Source organism: Tyto alba, unplaced genomic scaffold (assembly GCF_018691265.1).
Source record: "Tyto alba isolate M040663 unplaced genomic scaffold, T.alba_DEE_v4.0 Super-Scaffold_2, whole genome shotgun sequence".
Taxonomy (NCBI): Eukaryota; Metazoa; Chordata; class Aves; order Strigiformes; family Tytonidae; genus Tyto; species Tyto alba.
This window is the reverse complement of record NW_024881282.1, coordinates 4,303,253-4,326,490: the sequence shown is the minus strand read 5'-3', so window position 1 is coordinate 4,326,490 and position 23,238 is coordinate 4,303,253. Positions and strand designations below refer to the sequence as shown.

Below are 23,238 nucleotides of genomic sequence, written 5' to 3'. Positions count from 1 at the left end.
GAGCTTGCATCTCCCAAGTGCCAGGACTGTACTCCACATGTTAAAACTCAAAATAAGGGTGTTACAGTATTGATCCCAACTCTTCACCAATTTTCTGCTCAAGGCTGTCACTTATCACTTCTTTTAATTTGCCTTCCTCACTAAACTGGGGCCTTGAATGCTGTTGACTAAAACCACTTGCTGCAGGATATGTAGTTTGAATGATGTTGCATATTTCTGTCCCTTAGCACCTCCCAACCACTTTTTGTAGCTTGAAATTACAGAATTGGTGAGGTTGGTAGGAAGCTCTGTGGATAGTCTAGTCCAGCCCCCCACTTAAAGTGGTGGCAGCTGGGACAGTTTGCTCAGGGCCATGTCCAGTGGGGTTTTGAGCACCCCCAAGGATAGAAACTCCCTGATATTTCTGGGCAACCTGTTCTGTGGTTTGGTTCCCCTGCAGAAAAAAAAATGTGGGTTTTTTTGTATGTTTTGTTTTGTGTTTGTTTCCCCCCCCCCCTCCCCCTTCCCCTCTCCTTACATTGAAATGGAATTTGCTGTATTTCAGTTTGTGCCCATTGCCTCTTGTCCTGTTGCTGGATACCACCAAGAGGAGCCTGATTCCATCTTCCTTACCACCTCCATCAGGTATTTATGCACAGTGATAAGATTCCCCTGAGCTTTTTTTTCTGCAGGCTGAACAGTCTCAGCTCGCTCAGCCTCTCCTCATGTTAGGTGCTCCAGTCCCTTAATCATCTTTGTGGGCCTTTGCTAGACTCTCTCCAGTGTAGTACTCTCTTGTACTGGGGAGGCAAGCTCTGGATCCAGCACTCTGGATGTGTCTCACCAGCCTTGAGCAGAGGGGAGGGATCACCTCCCGTCACCTGCCAGCAGTGTCATTCCTAACCCAGCCCAGATGCTGTTGACCTTTGCTGCAAAAGGTGCTTTGAAGGCTCGTGGTCAACTTGATGTCCACCGGGACTCCCAGGTCTTCTCTGCACAGCTGCTTTTCTGCCAGTTGGCTCCCAGTATGTGCTGGTACCTGGAGTGCCTACCTCCTGAGTGGTAGGGCTTTGCATTTTCCTTTGTTTGAACTTCATGAGGTTGGTGTTGGCCCATTTCTCCAGCCTGTCCATATCCCTCTGAGTGGCAGCCCACCATCCATCTGGTCTGTCAGTCAGCCCTCCCGTTACCGTATCATCTTTAAGCTTCCTGAAAGTGTACTCCATGCTGTCACCCATAATCTTTCCTTTATGAAGAATCCAGAGCGTTGGGCAAAGCGTTTAATGAATCAAATCTCTCAACAGTTCTTGAAAGTACATTGCTGTTCACTGGATAAAATCAAACAGAGATGTGGTAGCTTCCCTAGCACTAAAAAAACATTAAATACTGTGCCTTGTAGTTCAGGACTTCATTATTATTTAAGACTTTAATTCCTTGAATCTGACAGTTCCTGCAATACCAGCTCATGCCCTATGCTAACACCATAGCGACCTGCTATAAGTGTCACTATATACTGTTGCTTGTTGGCCAAAAGATGGGCAAGGAACACTTTCTAGGGTGGGAAATCCATGGAGTTGGTAAGAAAAGTGCAGTAAAATGAGAGAAAAATCCTATTGTAATTTAAAAGTATTGCAAAGTGAATTTTTTTTTTTTTTCTTTCCTCCCCTGAACTGTGCCCCAGAGGAAATTGGGGCATCAACTGAAATTTTCTCAATGCTTTATCTCTATACCCCTCCCCCAAAACCTACACCCTAGGCACAGTCTAAACCTCTGGGCTAACAGATGGTGTTGAGAGGAGGAGGGAGGGGGGAACAATTTGCATCTAAATAGCTGAAATAAAAAAGGGTCATGTCCCACAGACCAGCCCCACTCACCTGCTGTTTAAATCCCCCTGAGAAACAGGCAAACGCACTTAGTTTTTTAATGTCTGCGTCAGCTGTACTTATTCTCTCTGAAGCGTTCTGCCCTGGAAAAGCTGCAAACCCGTGTGTCTTGCTGAATGGATTGTGTTCTGGCCCCAAAATGATGAACTCGTAAGGATTTGGTTCTTTGAATGCGATTGACAGCTGTGTCACTTTTGTTCAGCCCTGCCATCAGAGCGACTGTTGCTGTTGGCTATCGTAATTAGTGCAAGCACTAATGGTATAGAAGAGGTTCTAACCAAATATTACCTCTTCATGAGCTTCATACTCGCCTGGCTGCGTGAGTCTTCAGAGGTGCTCTTGCCATATGGTCTTGTGGCCTCATGCCACGACATTCTGTGCTCGGTTTGTGTGTGTAGGTGAGATGGGGTTTGGCCCTAGTGACCACCACGCTGCAGCACAGCCGTGATCCTGATCCTACAGGACTGGCACAGTTTGGTGTGGGACGGCCGTGCTTAATCCTGCCTGCGGGCGAAGCCAAGTTGCTCTGGCTTTCTGATTGTGTACTGTAAAAATTTACCAGGTTAAACTAAGGCCTTGCTGCTTTGTAATGATTTTCTTCCTGAGTGTAAAGGTCTAAAAGTTGTTCTAAGTGTTGTTCTTCTGGGGTAGGGAGGGGAAAAGAAACACCTACCACTTCTGCATATTTATAGAGACTGCTCTGGGTCTACCCCCTGTCCTAGCAGCAGGAAGTAAGGTTTTGACTCTTCAGGAAGACCTTCTCAAAGTTTAAGGCTGTGGAAAGCCTGTGATAAGGAAAATCCTCCCACTTCTTCATAATCACGTGCACTACCGACACACTGAAACCATCTTACCTCATTTCCCAATGTTTTTTTGAGGAATGCGGGCAGTGGAAGAGGGCTTCATGGCTGAAGTTTAGTCTTACTACTAAAAACCAGGACGAACAAAACGTGATTCAACCCACTGCTTCCTTGGACTTCTACATTCAAATGCTACAGATAAATAACGTGAAGATAGTCCAAGTGGTTCAGGAACTTTACTAGTTTTGTCTGTTGGCATCTTCTCCAGCTCCCAGTAAGCCAGAGACATGTGGAGCTTGAGTGTGGGAGACTTGAGGGCTCAGCAGGGTAAGTAGTGGTGAAGGAGATGGCTGGGGACCCACCACTGTCTTCTGTGGGTTGACCTGATAGAATAAGACTTCTGCAGAGGAGGATTTCTATTTCTGTAATTGGAAGACCTTGAATCTCTTCTTTCTTCAGCACAAGCCTGAAGGCAAATTGTGAGGTTAACCTTTTCTGAGCTGCCCATCCTTCCCTCCCACAAGTGTTTTAGAAAAGGAAGTGGGCTCAAGAAGTGTGTCTTCATTTTCTCTTCTTGTTTAATTCCTAAGTGTATTACAATATAGTGAGTGGTAGTGACTGATTAACCCGTATGCATGAGGTCAACATGGATTTGGGCAACAACCTTGTTTATATGCCTCTGGGGAGTTGGTTTATTTATTTTTTAAATGAATATGGATTCCAGTTGGTAGAAACAAAATCCGGTGTATGCATACCTAGGGAAGTAACTAGGCAGTGCATAATACCAAATTATATGAATTCAGAGCAGTCTATTGCACTTTATAACTTTACAGCCCTTTTTTTTTTTTTTAATACTTTATATCACTTGAGGGTAATTATGTTTTATAAATGGTCATATGATGCATACTCACTGTCTGGGAGTAAACAAAAGTGAATTACTTGGGTGGTGCAAGTTATATGCACACATACACATGTGTACATACACACATGTGTATGTGAATGTATACATGTGTTTTTATGCACACTCTCTACTGTACTACATACTCCACCTCAGCCCTGCTCCTGCCATCTTCCCTTGGACCCCAGTTCAGGGATACCTGCAGGTAACTGGTTCTGGCAGCTGTGCTGGCTTGTGCAGCTGCTGTCGCCTATGGATAAAATGCTTGTTATGCAGCAGGGCCCCACAGAGCATGTGAGAGCAAATCCAGAAATGAAAGGTGATTTTTGAAATATTTATTTTCTCTCTTTTTTTTTTTTTTTTTTTTTTAATACAAACATGTAAACTGTGCAGCTGTAGAAGAGGCACATACTACTTTTTGAGAAAGGAGGCAAAAGGGTGGAACTTTGAGGAAATAAGAGGCACTCTTTGAGGGGATGTTTGCAGGTAGTGGGGTGAAGAACAGGAAAATTGTGTTTGTTGGCCTGAGTTATATGCTACTTTTAGTTTATTGTTTTTATTTCTTAAGTGGCTTGCTTAGCAAATGACTGACTGGCTTTGGAACATTTATTTCTCTATCTTCCTGGGCTCTCTAACTGGGAGGGGAACTTGTATTGTACAGACCATTCTCGTAGTTTACAGAGTTTTTTCAATCACTTTCTGGGTACAGAACTAAAAGATTTAGAAAAGATGTGCTGGATTGGAACCATGCCTAAAGCAATCTTCAGGATAATATGATTATTTGACTGATTTTTAAATTAAAATAGAATTTTAACTAGATTATTTTGAGCATACATTCAGCGCTGGTTTGTTGTTATTGGTCTAACTGCCTCCTAAATTAGAGATACCAATATTCTATTTCACCCTCTCCCTCCGAGGGCACTGATGTTAATAGAGTGTGTGAAACGATTTGTAATTATATCTAGGCATGCAAAATAGAAAATGATCTTTAAAGACCTTAGCCAAAACTTAGGTCTTTCCTTTACCTGCAGTGTCTTGTCAGAGGAAATGATGAATTGATATTTTTTTGTATTTATTTATTTCTCTGTCATGACAGGTCTTTCAAACACTTAGAAATATAGTCTGAGAAAAATGCCAATAATCTCAGCCTTTGAGGAAGGAGCAGTTAATGAATCTCCGAGGAAATATCCAGAATACAGATGCTCTGTGGGGGAGAGAAGGTTAGGAGCCAGTGGAGCAGGGGCTGGAGACCGTACACCATCTTGGATCTAAGATAGAAGCTGTCTGCTGATAACAAGATATTAAAGTAACAGACTTGTGGGCTGGTTTCCTTAGGGCTGCGTTTTGAGAGGCCATTTCAAAAAGTTGTGGTTTGGGATTTTACCACCTCTATTTGAGGTATCTCAGTTCAGCTTTGTCAGAACGAAAGCGCTAGGTTTTTGCAGATTGGTAATTTTATTAAGGATTGAAACCCTCAGGGAAGTTTCACCTATGGGGATATAAATTCAAAGTGTATTAGAAGTTTAAAGCCCATATATTGGGCTCAAATCCAACTTATATTTTTAAAGCTGAAAGGGACCTAGCACAATGGCAGTCCACAAATTTGGATGACTCTTTTATAATATTTTAATAGCACAACAGAGACTAATGAAATTTTGAGGCTTTAGTTGAAGCAGAATATTTAAGCTCCTCAGATAAAACTAAATATACATTGAAAGGTGTTCACAGAAGAACAACAGTTATTTCCAGCCTGAAGTGACTTTTCTTAAAAATAAAAGCAATCAAATGTGTGTGTATTGGGAGGCTGTGAATCAGCACCTGCAAATACCAGCAGTATAAGGATGACCAGGAAAACTCATCTCAAAGGAAACGACTGGAAAGAGAGAGTGGAAATGGAAAGAGCACCTTCATACTTGCAAAGGGGAGGGTTTACTTAAGCCCCTGAGTCTTGCTCTGCTCTGGATTGATTTTCGGGATCTCCTTTCCCACAGCCAGCGTATTTCACTTCACAGCATCCCTCTGCGAGGAGTACAAGACCAGGAATGGAGGAGTTAGTGCGGGTTGTGCCGCAGTGGTGTGTACAAATGTGAGCTTCAGTAAAAAGGGAGGCAGCGCTTGCGTGAGGCAGAGTGCAGCTGCCGTAAAGTGGATGGGGCAAAATTGGTTTGGGAAGTGCAGCCGCATGCATTCCTTCTGGGAATGCTCAGGGACCAATGCTGAGATTTCTCGTGAGCTGTGAAATAGCTGTTTCCAAAACTGACTGCCCTCTTTGCAACTGAGTTTTATAGCAAAAAGAGCTGTTACTGTAAAGGCGAGAGGTGAAATTGTAGCGTACTAGCTATGGAATTTAAAATGCCTTATTTTACGCTCTCTTGACTTGGATTTACAATAGGAGAGAGAGGCCGTGTGGGCAGGTAACCCGGGGTGGATGCTGAAATGAGAATTGGTTTGAGTGCCTGAATACTGATGATGCTTTGGGATATGGGTAGGTAGCAGGAACCTCTCAGAATGTGCTGGTAGTGAATGTCCTTGAATCTTAATTATTAGAATTAAGGAAGGATGATCAGAAAACTCTGAGTCTTGATCTGCTGCATGCTGTGCTCTCGCAGGGAGGCTAATTCACATGCTGATGACCTTAGTGGAAGGTAGCTGTGGGTCTTCGTCAAGGTGAATTCCAGCAATTGGAGGGAATGCTATACTGAACAAAATGCCTTGACTCATACAGCTTCCTAGAACATCAGTCCTGGGTTGTTGTCTTCATTTTGGAAATCTGGTGAGTTTTGGCTGGCACTTGGAAAAGATACAACACTGTCTATAGAGCTTCTGGACTGCTCAGTAGTGACCATAAAATGATTTTTAGTATTTTAAGCACAGAGGGGAGATGCAACCAACCTGACAAAGCAGTCTTGAGATGAATAAAACATGCATGCTGGCAGTCCATCCGTCAGTGAAATCCAAATTCTGCTGAATTTGCAGTTCATATTGTTGCTAATTTTATGATGTAGATGCTTGTCCACTGGGAATTGGATTGAAAGAAGCAAATCACTTGCTGCAGATGCTGACAGGGCTGCGTATAGGAGCTCGATCAGTCTCTGCTGGATTGGGTTTTGTGTCTGCAGCTGATGTTGCTGCTGCTTGAAAGAGAATGAGGTTTAAATAGGCAGCAGTCCTACTATCGATGCATCTTACTTAAAGCTGCTTTGGTAATTGTAGCAAGAACACAGGGTAAGAAGATATATGCCCCAGAAAGACTTGCGTAAAGATGTTGAGGAAAACCTTGCCTACTATTTCTGGTCCTGTTATTAACTCCTACTCCTAATTACATAGTGCCTTAAAATGGGCCTGCTACTGTAATAAAAGATGTTCTTATATTTCCTTTTGTTCAATGGAATAAAAATAGTTTACTTGGCTCATGGGCTTTATTTAACTGAGCGCTAATGCAGAGTTCTGTTGTAATATGCTGCAGAAACAGCAGTTCTTTTGTACCGGTCCTGTAGAGCTTTCTTTTCTCTACTGACATACAGTAAGTATGATTGGGATCCGAGGAAATGATGTGATAAAAGGTCTGATGGTACCTCTTAAAGAAAACCCTACTGCTCATTAAATTAAATGATGATGATTCTGAATGGAGTAGTGAACGCTGTGAAGTCCATTTGGTACAAGTAAAGAAATACAAGAACGCAAGACCTTGCCACAGTGAATGCACTACACTTCTCTATGTACCAGGATTATAAACTAGGTACAATAGGGCGATTTGCTCGATGGCATATAATTGTAAACACAGAGCTGATGCTCTACCAACAAAGAAGGCTCTACTGTGAAAGCTCAATTAGGTGGAAACCCTAAGCTACCTTAGGCTTTTTCATTTTGCCTTTTAAATGAACTGCTTTTAGAGCATTACATGTATCATAATTGAAGGAGTAATCACTGCAAACTTGAAGCAAATTTATGTGCAGTTCTCAAATTGTTTGTCTTTACTGATGATAAATTAGCTCTTTCAGTTCTGAGTATTTGACTATGCTTTTCTTGTCTCTAAGTTCAGTTTGTCTACAAAAAGCTCATGTTTGATGCAGGTCTCATTCTGTTTTGGGAGAATTATTCATTCTTCCTCTTTCCCCAGCTTTGAAGAAGAACCAAAACTTTAGCAAAGCAATGTGAAACTGAAGCAATCTTTGTGATTTCCCTTAACCAAAAACTACTGCCAGTATGACAGTCCTGGCTAGCAATTAAGGGAATGTGACAGCTTTGCCAGTCGTTACATAAATACCACAGAGCACAGGGCTTCCTACTGTCATTAGCTGCCAGGAACACAATGGAGCTATACACAGGAGCAAGCACGAATCTGATGATAAATGTTTGCATTTCCAATTAGCACTGAACTGTTGTGGCATTTCCCCCTCAGTCTGGTTGAGGCTCTTGGATGGCTTCATCTGCTAACGATGCTTGTGTTGTCTGCTTGCTCTTTAGTTTCCCAGTGAGAAAGGAGTTGGATGAGTTTCGCTCTTAACATTGGTTTCCTCTTTGCAGGTCTCTGTCTTGGTGTCTATTCTCCTCAGAAAAACTCATCTTTTACAGGTTCATGCAGACTTTCTGCTGTTTACATACTGTGGCTTTTTGCTAACCGCTGTGTTATGGTGTCCTCCGTGTGTGTGGCATGTTGTTGACTTGACCTGACAATGCTCTAGTTTTCTACCCCCACGCCCACTGCTAAATGGCAAATGTCAAACCTGCATTTAACAAGGTGCAGTTTTTGCAGATACCAATGTATATTTAAAATGTGAATACGTTGTGCTAGGAATTATTCCACATTAGGGGATAATGGGACTTAATTCTGAGCCCTGTGCTCTATGTTCATCTTCTGGATTGGAAACTTTTTGAATGGAAAAATGATTAATGATCTGTCTGCTTTCAGTTGCTGTTAATGTGCAGTTTGGACTTGGAGCCAAGTAACTTAAGTGGAGAGTAGCGGGGTTGTGTTTTAACTGTGAGTGTTAATATATTTTCTTTATGTTGCATCTAGTCATTTCCTCTGGCACACAGATTTCCTCCAGGAAACCTGCTTATATGGGCTTTGGGTATGCTTTAACATGAGGCCTTTATTTTTCCCACCCTGCTTAGCAAGCTCCGACTCTAGTTGCTACTTTGACTTGTGTGGTTGAAGCCCTGCCTTCCTCTGAGCAAAAGTGGAACCGGAGCCAAGGCTCCTCAGTACTGTGCTGGAAAAGGGAGCCTGTCCCGACATCTGCAACGGCAAACTTGCTTGTTCAGACATGTAGCTGGGGGAGGGGAGACAGCACTTCTGGAGATGAGGAAATAAGGAGGATGATTTGTGGGCTGAGAGCTTTTAAAAACGATACTCTTGGTTCCTTCTGTCTCAGCTTGGATTTTCTTTTTTTTTTTTTTTTTTTCCTCTCTTTTTTTTTTTTTTTTTTTCTTTAACATAGGTGCAATTTATTTCTCTTGGGCTGTTTAAAAGCGCTGTTAGAATGGGGTGAGTGCTCAGTCAAAACGAGCAGGCTGCTATCGAGGGATGGGAACAGCTGGAGCTGGTCTCTGCAGCTCTCAAAGCTTGAGCTACCCAACTGGAGCATAAGTGAGGTCAGTTCATGGTGCACTCCAGGTACTTGTGCATAGCTGGCATTGATTGTGGAATAGTCGTTGTTTGACACTGTTAGTTATTCGTGAGACAACTGAAGGTAAGTTGAAATATGGCAATTTAAGCTGGCATTGCCTCTCTGCAATTTTGGATTCAAGCCTAATCTGGTGGAAAGGGCTTGACCTGCCTCAGTGCTACCGAAACCCTCTGTGTGTCTGGGTTACTGTCACAGCAGTCATGCGTGGGTCCATACCCTGGAAGCTGGCAAAAGCTGGGCCTTGGTTATTTAAAACAAAACAGAAAGTAGCTTCTTTAACTTGAGTGAAAGGAGAACTGTTCTGTTGCTAGGAATCAAGCAGTTATAATTAGTCTGTTCTTCTTTAGAAGCATATCTGTGCAGTACGATGGGTTAGCACATATATCTGCCCAGGAAGAGATTTTGCAGCTCTCCTGCCCAGAAATAGTGCCTGCAGCGGTGGGGTCCCACGTCCTCCTGCAAAATACAGGCTGGGGAATCTCACCTGGCAGTTCTTGCTTTTAGGCCAAGCAGTGGGGGTTGAATTAAAGGTCTTTTTTTAAAAAGACCCTCCAGCCTTTTGACTTTTAAAATTCCAAGCCGTGGAGTCCTCCAGCATTCCTGTTGGGTTGTAACTGGTCAGTCATCCTTTATGTCTGGCACTATGGAAGTAATTCTGGCAGTGGAGCAAAACTGCAACCAGTAGTTGGCCATCTGCCATGAGAGTGTGTCTCCCTTCCCCCTCCTCACACCCACCCACTCTGGCTGTACCAGTGGATACTTTCTCTTCTAAAATGTGTACTTATTTTTAGTGATTATTGTTTCATTTAATTTAGCAATTTCATCTGCATCTCTAGGTGTTGGCAGCGCCTGCAGGTGTCTAACAGGTAAATTCTAATGATAGATGAGCAAACACTGCTGTTTTGTAATTATTTATTAGAACTTCAAGAAAAGCTGGAGTTTTTTTAATTCACATGTAAATGTGGGGTCTGGACTGATGTATTGATGGCCCTTGACTTTTTTTTTTGTTTAACTGGTACACTTGCAGAGCATTCAGATGTGCAGTAACTGGCTGGGGAGACAGCTAGATGCTATAGTTTCTGGGTTTTTTTAATCACCTCTAAATGTGATGATCAGTCTGTCTTCCCTCAGGGTGTGTGCATTGCTGCTGCCCTTTTCTGTGACAGTGTGTGTCCCAGATCCCATCCGCTGTGGGGTGGAGGAAAAGGACACCTCTTGCCTTTTTTTTTCAGGTAGAACATGTGTGGGGTGCCTTTCCTTCAATGTGAGACTGTGTTTGAGACTTAGTCCCACGTAAAGTAATAAAGGAAAAAACGAGTGTTTTTTCATTCTGTATTGAAACCCAGCTAGTAAACTCTGTGTTAATTTTCTGCTGGGATTTGGATGAAAGTGTGACACACGGGGAGGGAATCTGCTGCTTGCAATGTGTTTGAACAGAGCAGGGGACAGCCAGTGCTCCTTCCCACCCGGGCAGTGCAAAGAAGGAAGGAGATTTTAACTGTGTGTGTGCACAAGCAATTTCTAGGCATGGGGTGGAAGGGTGCAGGGATACTGGTGCGGAGGTAAAACACTCGTTCTGATCATCAAATGGCAAGACTCCTGCCTTTTTTTGTGGGCAAGACACCCTTTCCTCACCCTGGCAACACAGGACAAATAGCATCTTGGAAAAATGCGAGATTTCCTTCTGGTAGTAGGCAGAGAGGGAAAAACAGTTACTGAGCATCTCCCTCCCCCTTCTCTTGTTTAATATAGTTTATTCATCTGTAAGTTGTAGTGAGTAACTTACAGCTACTGTCTTGCCAGACTGCATGAATTATAGATGGCTCTTTTATGAGTTTTCATGTTGACTCCAGCAATTAGCATGCATTGGACATAGTTATCTTTATGGCATCTACTGTAGCATAGGTTTCAGCTCCTCTGACTTTTTAATTGCTTTCTGTTGTAGCAATCAGTCATCTGCCTGTCTTGCTAAGGAATGCAAAGAAAACACAACCAGCTTGGTAGAAACTTTTAGTTCAGTGTGGAGCATCAGGTTTGAAATGATGTGGATTACCAGAAGGAAAAATGACATAAATAGAGCATCTTTGTTCTCTCTTTTTTTTTTTTTTTTTTTTTAAATTTATTTTCTCGTGTGTGTGTTACACACAGTAGTGCCAGAAGGCTCCACATATGTTGGGGTCCCATTCTGCTAGATGAACGGCTCAGGAGCCTGTGCCTGTATTACAGGAAAACTACAGGCATAAACTTCATGGTTTTGAGCTATATCTACTTAACGTAGATCAGCAGAGCTGTGTGGATCTTTGCATGTCCGTGTACTCTGAGCTCTTGGACGCTGGTGTTGGCACCTGTGGGTGCCATCTCCTGTTCTGCACCTCCCCTTGCTCTGTCGTGAGCTGCCAAGCGGTTTCCTGAGTCTCTCGTCCCCTTGTGCGTGGTTGTCTGTCACTCCTTCCTGTCTGCAGAAGCATTTTGTAGGTGTGAAAGGAGATTTTGTCAGGTCTGCTGCTTGCCTCTGTTGAGGCTAGGGTAATCTAATTTAGCTTATGGGCTTGAAAAGTTGATGGGGAGGGGCAGGAAGCGTTTGAAGGCAACTGTAACTTGGTTTATGGCAGTCACAGATTGCAGTATGTAATAAAACTTTTCATAAGTACAGTGTGCTGAAACAACTCGAACTTTCAGTACTCCCAAATGGCTGCAGAAACAATCGTCCTACATCATGACTGAGCCTTCCTAGTGGTATCTGTGGGTTTTGGTTTGAGTGCTGGTATTTTAATATATATGTGGTATTTCAGAATAATTGTGTCTGCAGCTAAAATGTATTCCCTTATCTGGCTGCAGTTGAAAAGTTCATGTGCTGTTTCATTGCTTCCACTGTTCACTTAATCATACCGTGGAAACATAAGATGAATTTCTCAAGGCAGAGTCGTGCCAGTGTGGAGAAGGAAGTAACTGTCCAGTGACGCTTTGCGTTCCTGTTATGATGGATCGTGGCGAGCAGAGTGACTCACTTCAGTGTCCTAGCGCTGGTGTTATGCTGGTGGGTGAAGCAATTGCCTGGTGCTCTGAATTTGAGCAGGGCCTACACAAGGGGGGTTGTTTAAAACCTGCTTACATGTGAATTGGCAGGAGATTATTTTAGGAAGAAGAGAATTTGCACTGTCAACAAGGCTACGGTGAGGGAGACGGCTGCTTCTAACCACTCCGTATGGCTTCGTGCTCTGGGGGCTCAGCTCTGCTGTGAAGCCCTGGAGAGGTGGGTGTAATTCTGTCAGGACAGGGTTTCATCCACTTGCTTTGAAGCCAACAGAAGTTTAAAGTATAACGACGTTGAGTTTGGGGATAAACTACTTCTCAGTATCACAATGGGAGAACTCATGTAAGCAGGTTTTGGGGTTTCCCTTTAAATATCTAGTGGGAAAAGGCTTTTGGGAACCCTCTGGGATAGTGCTGCTATTTAAGGGGATAACTTCTATAGAACCAGTCTGTCAATTTTGTGGGTTGGCTGATTTCTCTCACCCCCATCTCCAAACAGATTAAATAGCTCTTGTAACTCCAAATGTAAGACTTTGATGAGGAGAAAGGTCAGGGGCTTGAGCAATGGGGAAGAAAGGAGAGGTTATATTGTAGGCTTTGCCCACATGAAAATTGCAGTTACCAGATAGTTACAAACAACATTGTTAAACTACGTAACTTCTCAGCAGTTACTTGCTCATTTAGGGAATAATGTAAGATAAAGAAGTGCTTGTACTGCCAGTGTTTCTAGCCCTGCGGTAAAGCAGTGATTTGCTTGTGCGCTATCCTTTCTGACCGAGGGATTTTGAAAAACCCTCTTATATTGAAGAAACTGTGAGCAGATGTCCCTGGGGTTTTGCAGTGGTGGAACTAAGAGTGAGGATGCTTGATATCCAGAAGTTTTTCTTTTGTTTTCATGATTGAGGGTTTTTTTTGCTCATGTTTTTTGTTTCCCCCAGCACTAGGCCAGACTCTGCCTATAATCTGGGGGGGTTTGCGTGCTTATTTCTTCCTCTTCTCACTTCTTTTTCTGCAGCCTGGAGGCACATGCTGCTCTGTTCTCTTCCTTGTACTGCCCTTCAGTCTGATGTTGGATCCATTCCCCAGTACAGTAAACTTTACTCTGTCTCCTGCTTAGTCCTGTACCTCTGACAGCAGGTAGCAAGCACAGATTCTCACCTGCTCACCTCTCTGCTGGGTGCCACAGTCACTCCCCGTCCTCAACTGTACAGGGGAGAGAGAATATAAAGAAAGGCTTGTGGGTGGAGATAAGGACAGGGAGAGGTCACTCACCAATTATCATCACGGTCAAAACAGACTCAACTTGGGAAAAGTAACTTAATTTATTGCCAATCAAATCAGAGTAGGGTCATGCGAAATAAAGCAATCTTGAAATACCTTCCCCCCACCCCTTACTTCTTCCTGGGTTTAACTTTACTCCCGATTTTCTCTACCTCTTTCCCACCAGTGGTGGAAGGAGATGGGGAATGGTGGTTGCGGTCAGTTCATCACCTGTCTCTGCTGCTTCTTCCTCAGGAGGAGGAGGACTCCTCACACTCTTCCTCTGGTCCAGTGTGGGGTCCCTCCCACAGGAGACAGTCCTCCACTAACTTCTCCAAGGTGGGTCCTTCCCACAGGATGCAGCTCTTCACCAGCTGCTCCAACATGGGTCCCTCACAGGGTCACAGGTCCTGCCAGCAAACCTGCTCCAGCCTGGGCTCCTCTCTCCATGGGTACACAGGTCCTGTCAGGAGCCTGCTCCAGCGTGGGCTTCCCACAGGGTTCCAGCCTCCTTTGGGCACAGCTGCCTGCTCTGGTGTGGGGTCCCTCATGGGCTGCAGGTGGAATCTGCTCCCCCACAGACCTCCCTGGGCTGCAGGGCACAGCCTGCCTCACCATGGGCTGCACCACGGGCTGCAGGGGAACCTCTGCTCTGGCACCTGGAGCACCTCCTGCCCCTCCTTCTTCACTGACCTTGATGGCTGCAGAGTGGTTGCTCTCACATATTTTCACTCTTTTCTTCTGCTGCAATTGCTCTCCCACAAGTTTTTTTCCCCCTTCCTTTAATCTGTTATCCCAGAGATGCTCCCACTGTCACTGATGGGCTCAGCCTTGGCCAATGATGGGTCCATCTTGGAGCTGGCTGGCGTTGGCTCTGTCAGACATGGGAGAAGCTTCTGGCAGCTTCTCACAGAAGCCATCCCTGTATCCATCCCGCTACCAAAACCTTGCTACACCAAAGACGGTTGGAGAGGGACCCAGTAATGAGGCAGTCTCCCCTGCCCTCTCTGCCATTCCTGCAGCTCCAGGCAGTCTGGCTGGTGGTGGAATTTTTGAATGCACCTTTATTCAAACCCCTCTGCGGGTAAACCAGGGTGTTGCAGCAGCAAATCTGGTGCCCACTCCTGGGGAGGGCCCTTTGGCAGGCACAGAGCTGCCAACATTAATTTTCCTTCTGCTTCCCTGTTTGCAGCATACTCGTGCCACCTTCCCAGCAATTTACTTTCTCATGGTGAAATAATCATCAATGCAGAGAACACACCTTTTATGTGGCACTTCTGCTGAGGTTGTTTCAAAGGCTTCACTTGTGCCAGTTTGGTACCAACCACTGACACTGCGATGTGCAAAGCCTCAATATCTTCATGTTGCACAAGATATGTGCACAGCAGTGGCTGCCAGGTTTACCAGTTGGGTTTTAGTTTAGTTTTTTTTTCCACTGCTTAGACAGGGAGAGAAGTCATTTGCACCACTTCGTGGCTGGCACTCCAGCTGTCACTTAGTTCTGCTCTGTTTTATACTGGAGAATGGCAGGAGGCTGAAGAATGAGTGATGGGGGATGCACAGGGCACATGCCAGAACACACCCAGACAAATGCACAGCTAATTTCCCTCCTCCCCTCCCAAATGCCCAAACTGTCCCACTGCTAGAATCAATACCCCAAATGCTAGCCTGTCATTTAAAATTCCATCGTACAGTTGTGTTGGGAGGAAACAGGGCTGGGGTCAAACCTCTTCCAAAGCTCCCTGGGTATGAAGGCTTGTCCAAAGCCTTATGGGCTGCACAACATTGCCAGCCCTCCTGTTCAAGAGCAAGTGTGAAGAAACCAGGGACCAAATAAGTGGTGAAGAAGGTGGAGCTGCAGACCAGTCACAGCTTGGCAGGCGACAGCTAAGGAACCGCTGCTTTCAGCAAAGTCTAGCATGTTGATGTTGCTGAGTGCCTTCTGTGCACAGTGTTTGCCTTAACTCTCCAAAGCTGTTGGAGCAGTGTGCCCTGGGTCTGAATCCTGCCAGTTCCAATGAGCATCAGTAACTTGGCCAAGGAAGACTTTGAAGGCTGGCTGGGTGATATGTGGTTGTAGAACCATGGGATGGTTGTGGGAATTGTTTCAAGTGTGACCCAGTGTGGTTCCTCTGAGTCCATCCTGTAGAAAAGCAGCTCCCTGGAAGCCAGCAGTGATCTTGGCTTTGTAACTGGACTTCTCATTTGTGAAGAGCAAACTGCTTTTGACTTTCTGCCACCCAATAATTCTTGCTGAGCGAAACATCTTCCCTTACTGCTTGTGAAATTCATAAAGCCATTGAACTGCTTTTTCTACCCGAGCAGAAACTGTTCCTGCTTTGGTCTTTGTTCTGCAGTTTACTCCCAACTTTCTTTTGAGAACATAATGCAGACAAATTCCAGTTTCCAGAAGGATCTTTACTGCAGCCAGGCTATGTCTGGAGTAATGCTGATCTCATTTGGTTGGAACAAGCTAGTTGTTGCTGAATAACCTATTACCCTCCTCCAAAGCTTCCATCTTTAAATCTGCACAGCGGGGATTATTTATTTAAGGATTTACGTGTGTGTTAGGGATCTAGTTTTGTTTGACCCTTCCAACAGAACAAAATGCAGTCAACTTTCCGGCTGTTTGAATTGCACCTGAAGCATTCTGCTACTGCAGAAAGGCCAGGACCAGCTTGGGACCAGCGAGGGCTGCAGCTCTGCGGGGACGTGGGTACAGCTCTGCGGCTTTCCGGCCATCTCTGTCTCTGAACCACTTCAGCACCTTTTTTAGCAAAGGAGCCTGAGCAGCTGTATCAAAACACTTTGAGTGCAAACTTCAGTCTCTCTGTATTACACTGTTCTGGAGACTGATGCAAATCTGGTTTTAGTGGAACTGGCACGGATCTGAGCAATCTTATGAGTTTGGCAACTTGTTGGTTCCTCTCTGGTATCCCCGTTTTTTGCTACCTCACATTTATTTCTCTGCCTCCCAACCCTACCCTTCCACTCCATGGTTTTCTTGAGCACTGGCTGTATCTTAAAATGGGCTTCTCTTAATGATCAGTAACACAAACGCTTGTACATAGTCTTGTTAACAGAAAAAACTTGGAGCTTGAGTAGAATTTGTTGCGCTGACACTGGGTCTGCGTTGGTATGATGTTACAAGCTAGTGTGCAAATACCTGCTTGTGGTTTATTTGATAGTGTGTGATTCTAGTTTGTAAAAAATAAAGAAATAAGGCTTCTTATTTCTTTTCTTTTTCATATTCCTAGTAACGGCCTCCCCAACTGAAGATGTCTAACAATGGAGTTGAAACTGAAGACAAACCGCCTGCTCCTCCAATGAGAAATACCAGCACGATGATTGGATCGGGAAGCAAAGATGCTGGGACTTTAAACCACGGCTCAAAACCTTTGCCTCCCAACCCGGAAGAAAAGAAAAGGAAGGACCGATTTTACCGATCGATTTTACCAGGAGATAAAAGTACAGTATTTTGTCTCTTCTTATAAACCGCCTGTCTGAGTGCTGCTCTGAATGACCTTAGTTGAGCACCTGATGCTTAGTGATGGTTTAGGTTTTAGAAAATGTTGCGTGTTCATTTCTTGCACAACTGTCTTGGTCATTTTGGGGTACGTAAGCTGCTGGCTGCAGATCTGTTTTTTCTACTGATTAATCCTGCCACATTTAATCCATCCCACTTACTCTGTTTCATGCCATTTTTTTTTTTTTTTTTAACTCCCTTCACCTTAAATTATAAGAACAGTGTCCCTTAAAATTGGGGCTAGCTCTGCCACTTCCCAGCCTGACTTGTCCTTAGTGGTCTTAAAATCATAAATTTTTGTGCCAATTAAAGCATTGGTAATTTCTTTGGTGGGGAGCGGGGGGAGGCCTTTTGCTTGTTTGCTGTTTTAAACAGCAAATAATAGGAGTTAAGCATGGCTAATAGGCAGTGTCCTGCTAGGCCCGTCATGTGTTACTGCATGGCCGTTTACTCTGTTCCAGTGTTTGGGTCAGGTATTGTCTACTTGCTGTTAAGAATAATCTGTTACTGCAAATTCTTGCACATTTCTTGTGAACTGAAGGAATTTTCTCCTGTTGTAGGGACTGTAACAGATGGAAATGGAGATAAGAACTGTAAACTGTACATGAAATTGTAATTTTTAAGATCAAGATACTTAAAAAGCCCCTCTTGTGAATCTGTTGAAGTGATGCAAAACAAAAAATCTCCATCCCCTAATATGTGTTGGTTTCTTTTTATAGCTGACCTATTTTTGGAGTTCCTCTTTCTAATACACCATCTTTTTGTAGAATCTGCACTGCAGTTGCATTTGGACACTGGGTAACTAAAGCCAAGCCTAGGTATCTTCAACTTCCTGGGCTTCAGGAGGGAGGCTGCCTCCTTAATTTTTGTTAGCTGAAAGATTAATTGGAGTGATAGTTTCACTAATTTAAATAAGCAAGGTGTAGGTTCATTTCCTATAAAATATTGCAGCATATGGTATTATTATTATCTGATACCTTTGGCAACTTTGGATTGTTTTACAAAAGTGCATTTTTGATTCTGCAATCCAGAAACTCCTGAACTCCATGTTAAAAGTTTGCTGGATCTCAGTTAGAACTTGTCATTACGAGTATTAATCCTAAAAAGCTGCAGGATTTTTGTGTTGGCTTATGTAAGGGAGTGGGGTTTTTAAATCTCTAGGCTCAACAGTTGGAGAGAACAAAGAAATCACTTGAAATTTATAAGAGAGTAAAAGAAATACAACCTGAAATACTAGTTTAAACTGGATTTTAAAGGAGAGCTGCAAAAGTGAACGGTTCGGGTAAAATCAGCAGACAGACTGCCACTGATTTGAAGATGCCTGCGTTTACTGAAGACCGGCCAACGTGGCAGATGCTTCGAGACATGAGAGATTTTTGTTTAGCCAAGCCCAGCAGAGCCTTCTGTTGCAGTACACCTGCCTGAACGGGAATGGTTGCTTCTGTCCTCTAATTCCCATCGAGCAAAAAGTACCTTTAACTCTGTCACCTTCACTTCAGATTGGTTGATTTTCATTTTAGGAAAACTTCTTCTAATCTCATGATGACAGCTAAATTCCCAGTGCCTCCTGCTGCTTAAATGTTAATGAAATTCCCAGGTGTTCAAACACCTCTCTTTGGCTTGTGCCTGAAATAATTTGTCTGTTATTTGTTAGTTTGTCTGGACTAAAAGGGGGGTTGATTTCTATTCAGTTAGAGGAATGTAATTTGGGGCAAATCCACGACCTTTGGATCTTTACCCAGGGAAGCCAGTTATTTGTATTTAACCTCTGCTGGGGTTGCAAAGAGGCTGTGAAGATCTGAAATACTTGGCTGTTATTTTTGCTAGCAAATGTGGACATGAGCTCTTATGCTGTAGCATGGGAGCTGCTAATGTTGCTCTCAGTCCATTTGGAGAAGTGGTAGCTCTTTCCTCTGGGCAGGGAACAGTACTGGAGCAGGCATTTTACAAAGGATGGGTGGAAAAGATGATGGAAGGGGTTGTGGTTTATGCAAAGGTGCAGCTCAAACACGTGGGTGGAGTCCTGCTGTGGAGCAGGTGAGAGACCTTTTGAGAGCTTGTGGTTCCAGATCAGAGGGGAACCAACATCATCTTGAGGTCAGCTTGTGCAGGTCCCTAGGTGAAGAAGGGTGGTTCTAGCTGAAGGTCTTTTCCATTGTGCTACCCCTGTGTGAACAGAGCCATGGTGTAAGAGACACGTGGGGTTTAAATCATACATTTTTGCACACTTCCATTGAGCTATGACCCCTTGCCAGGCTGCTCTGGAGGTGTCATGCTCAGCCTGCAAAATTTAGGATGTAATTTATAGTCTTGATTTCCTCTGTCCCACCCTAAGCCCCCAAACTAGTATTTAAAAATCTGTTGGCTTAATATTGGATGGGTCCTCTCTAAATGGATGCAGAGCTTATGTGACTTAGTGCTTTCAACAGGACTTGTGAACATCTGCAGTTTCTTGGGCTCAGGGCCCATCAGTGTCCTAGTTGAGGGTATGAATTTGGCTTGAATGTGGCACATTTAGCTCCTCTGAACTTTGCTGAGCTCAGCTGCAGGTTCGCACAGAGGCAGGGTTTTACCCCCAAGGTGACAGTTTGCAATGTCTGGGAGCCCTTTCCATGGTGACAGGGGCAGCACTTAACTGTACCAGTGGAGAAGACCTTTCTCATCTCAGTATGCTTCAGGATGGGCTCATGGGCTTACTTCTTGGTGGGACATCATGTTTCCTACTTGCAGCTCAAGTTGCCAAAGCATCATAAGGAAACTTTATGGGTGGCTCTTGTAACAGCATCAAATGTGAAATTTTGAATGAGAAGGTGGTAAGGTATTTGTGGCAATAAAGCACTTGGTGCTAGGGTAGGTCTTATTAAACAGATAAATGATTTCTCTTTTTTTTTTTTTTTTTTTTTTTTTCTTCTTCAAGGCTTTTTGACTCATTGCAAAGATAATATAATCACTGCAGAGCGGGATTAAGTATTCTGCATGATTGGGAGTGCCTGTCTCTTTAATTCTTTTATCTTATACCTCCTGCTATGACATAAATATCTGCTACAAAAAGCAATTATGTTTTTAATGGTTTAATATGTTTAGGCTTTTAGATCTGTCAGATTTTGGATCAAAAGTTTCTGAAGTTCATTGTCCTCTGAGACTGCTGGAGGAAAATCTCTGAATTCATGTGCCAGCTTCGTGTGCGTTCACACAATGGTGAATTCAGCTTGGGTGCTATAAAACCCTGAGTGTGGCAGGCAGGCAGATTTAAAAAAGTGTACAAAGCATTTATGGTTTCACCCACTATAATATTATCACCAAGGCAAAGTAATTTTTAGTGTGAATGTGGTAGGTGTCCCAAAGAGTTGTTGAGAGTCAGGGGAAATGCAAAGGGTTGAGGCACTGTAGGAAATGGTTGCAGGAAACTAAGATAACTGGGAGAACATTAACTGCTTCAGGGATATGAAAACAATGTTAATGCAGAAAAATCTCTTCCTGTTTCTATATTGCAGCGTAGCCATACTGAAATTCTACCAATGTGTTGAATGTGAAAAGAGTGTTGATGTGACAGAGGCCATTATGTTATTTAATTAATCCCTCCAGAACTGTTTTTATGGTTCTGTGTAGCTGAGGCTTGTTCAGGCCATCGTCTCCTGCTTTGGATAAGTTAGCAGTCAGCAGTCATCTCAGTTTGCTGGTTGAATGGATACTGGAATGGTCGATTGTAGGGAGGTGTGTTGGGATTTGGGTGTGTGGCAGGGAGGGCGGGCTGTCTGAATGTAGAAATAAAAAAACACCTGAGTGGGTTGGCTTCTGGATAGCAACTTAATGCCCTTAAGCTTTTTTTAGAGATACGTTCAAATCCACTGCGGCAGTTGTCCTGGGACCCTGTGTGGGTGTGCATCACCCGTGCAGCACTCCTGCATAGTGGTGCTAGTACAGGTGCCCTCTTCTTCCTCACCTGAGTGATGGGCTTCTAGCCTGAGCTGACACCTCACTCTTTGACTTGAAGGAATGGACTGATCCTGTAGACAAGCCTATAGAATATGGTGCCTCTGATTGTTCCCTCTGCATCTCTTTTCCTCTCGCTTTCCATCCACTGCTAGTGCATGCAGATTGTTCTGTATACCTGCTGGATGCAGCTGCTTGTTCCTTTTTTTGGAAGGCCTCTGTGCTGCAGATGCTCACCATCTGCTAACCAGCAGCTGCTTCTGTCTCCTCCTAGCTCTCCCCTTGGTGATGGCTCCTCCAGCACCGCAGCTTTCTCTCCTCCTTCCCCTTGGCAACTCTGTCAATCTTCTGTGATTCAGCTTCCCCCATCCCCTTTGTTTGAAAGAGGGATCGAAAACAATCTGTTCTGTCTTCATGTCCCAAATGGAGCATCTGAGTCTTTCTTTCTCCAAAATTACTCTGTGCAACAGTAACTCTGTAATGACACAGAGAACAGTGCCAGAGCTGGTACTGAAGGAAGCAGGATTTGGTCCTTTGGGACAAGCCCTGTCCGTCTCTACACAACTGACCACCAGCAGTGTCTTAAATAATTGCAGTATTGAGCAGTAGCCTCACAGGCTTCTGAAATACCTGGGGTTTGGCATTCATGTTGCCAAAAATGCACTGGGGAATGTCAGCCATGAAACAAATCCTGTTTGGCCATAGATAAAAAAGGTAGCAGCTGGGAAACATAAGTGGTTTAGTCACCTTCTCTTGGCCCTGCTTATTTTATAACTTCAAGTAGCAGCAAATCTGAGTAGAATGTGGTTCTTCCTTAAACTGAGCTCAATTTCTTGACTACAGTAATTATTAAAAGGAAGGTGGAGTCCTTAATATGTTATGAATATGGAAGAACTTAATTCAAGGCATAAGGATAATCTTGTTTGAGGACCTGACTTCAAAATTTGCAGGGTGCATCTGCTTTGATTTACTTCCTTTCCTGTTTCTTCTTGACTTCTGCTCCTCACCTGCCAGATTCTGCCCTCTTGCTCTGTCTTCAAAGCTTGTTATTAAAACCACATTTAGTTTATTTCGTGAGCAGAAAAATATAAACGGTTTTGCTCGTGTAAGATTTTGTAGCAGAAGCACACATGTTATATTTGGTTTTTTAATAAACTCTGTTTTGAGGAAGTAGGATGAAGGAAGCAATTTATAAGCAGTATTTGTAGTTAATTTTGTCCCTGTCTTGAGAGGTGACTGTGTATTTAAAAACACATTTTTTTTGTTTGTTTTTAAAGTTGCTTAAAACAACAAATAAAAAAATGTGTTCAAAACTGCATGGTTTCCACTTACTGCCACTGCAGTGCTTTTGCCTCTGACCTGTATAAGTTTGAGTGAATATTTTAGGTAAATAGCTCTTGTGCTGTTGAGTCTAGCTCTACCGGTAGATACTTGACATACCCAAAATACCAGTTTCCTTGTCTTACACTTGTCCTGTGTTACATGACTTTGATTTTTGTTGTCCACTCACTGTGGCTGCTCTTAAGTGAGGTAACAAAGTTTTCAAACTTGCTGTTTGTCTGCCCCAGATTGAAATCCTATGACTATCAAAGGGTGGGTGTGGTTGGGTAGGTAAATTGGAAGCTATTGGGGAGATTTTAATTCATAATGGATTTAAGGATATTGTTGTTGTTGTTATCTCTTCCAGCCAATAAAAAGAAAGAGAAAGAGCGGCCAGAGATTTCCCTCCCTTCAGACTTTGAACACACGATTCATGTGGGGTTTGATGCAGTCACGGGAGAATTCACAGTAAGTGAATCTGGAGGAAAAGATAACTGTGTGGTTTGCTTTATTGTCGGGCGGAGCCAGGACCCATTAATCTTTTATATAGTAGTGCTGGAAAGGCTATTACCATCATCTGGTTTGATCTCCTTTGAAATACATCTGCAGAGGTTACCCACTAATTCCTGCTGAGAGACTGTTTGTCGAACTTGGCACATCCCAGGAGCCCAGGCTGCCAGAAAACTTTGCCTTTCCTGTTTTTTTGGCTGATGTGAACAGCAAAACATGGTATTTCTCTCCTCCCTTTCTCTCCCCCCCTCTTCTATAGCTGGATTAGGTCTACAGCATAGTCTGTGTCCAGCAAGTGGGGCTCTGAGAGCTGCCCTTTAAGAGACACAGAGCTGTGCCTAACTATTTATGACAGACTATATATGTGCTGTCCTAAAGCTAAACGTCAGATCCTTTTATATTTTTTTTAATTGACATGCAATATACTATGAAGACAGAGTTATATTTCAGCGTATTCTTCTTC

General features: G+C 43.6%; 1 protein-coding gene across 6 annotated transcripts in view; it reads left to right on the top strand.

Moving 5' to 3' along the window:
* Positions 1 to 23,238, top strand: part of PAK1 (p21 (RAC1) activated kinase 1) — a 76,909-nt gene that overhangs the window by 26,227 nt on the left and 27,444 nt on the right. For 3 of the 6 annotated variants that reach the window (XM_032991112.2, XM_032991113.2, XM_032991111.2), the window contains exons 2-4: positions 545 to 624; positions 16,744 to 16,954; positions 22,633 to 22,733. In XM_032991112.2, the coding sequence (XP_032847003.1) occupies positions 16,765 to 16,954; positions 22,633 to 22,733 (291 nt within the window). In that variant the 5' untranslated portion in view covers positions 545 to 624; positions 16,744 to 16,764. The remainder of the gene's footprint in view (positions 1 to 544; positions 625 to 16,743; positions 16,955 to 22,632; positions 22,734 to 23,238) is intronic. The other 3 variants (XM_032991116.2, XM_032991118.2, XM_032991117.2) reach the window with 1 other exon arrangement.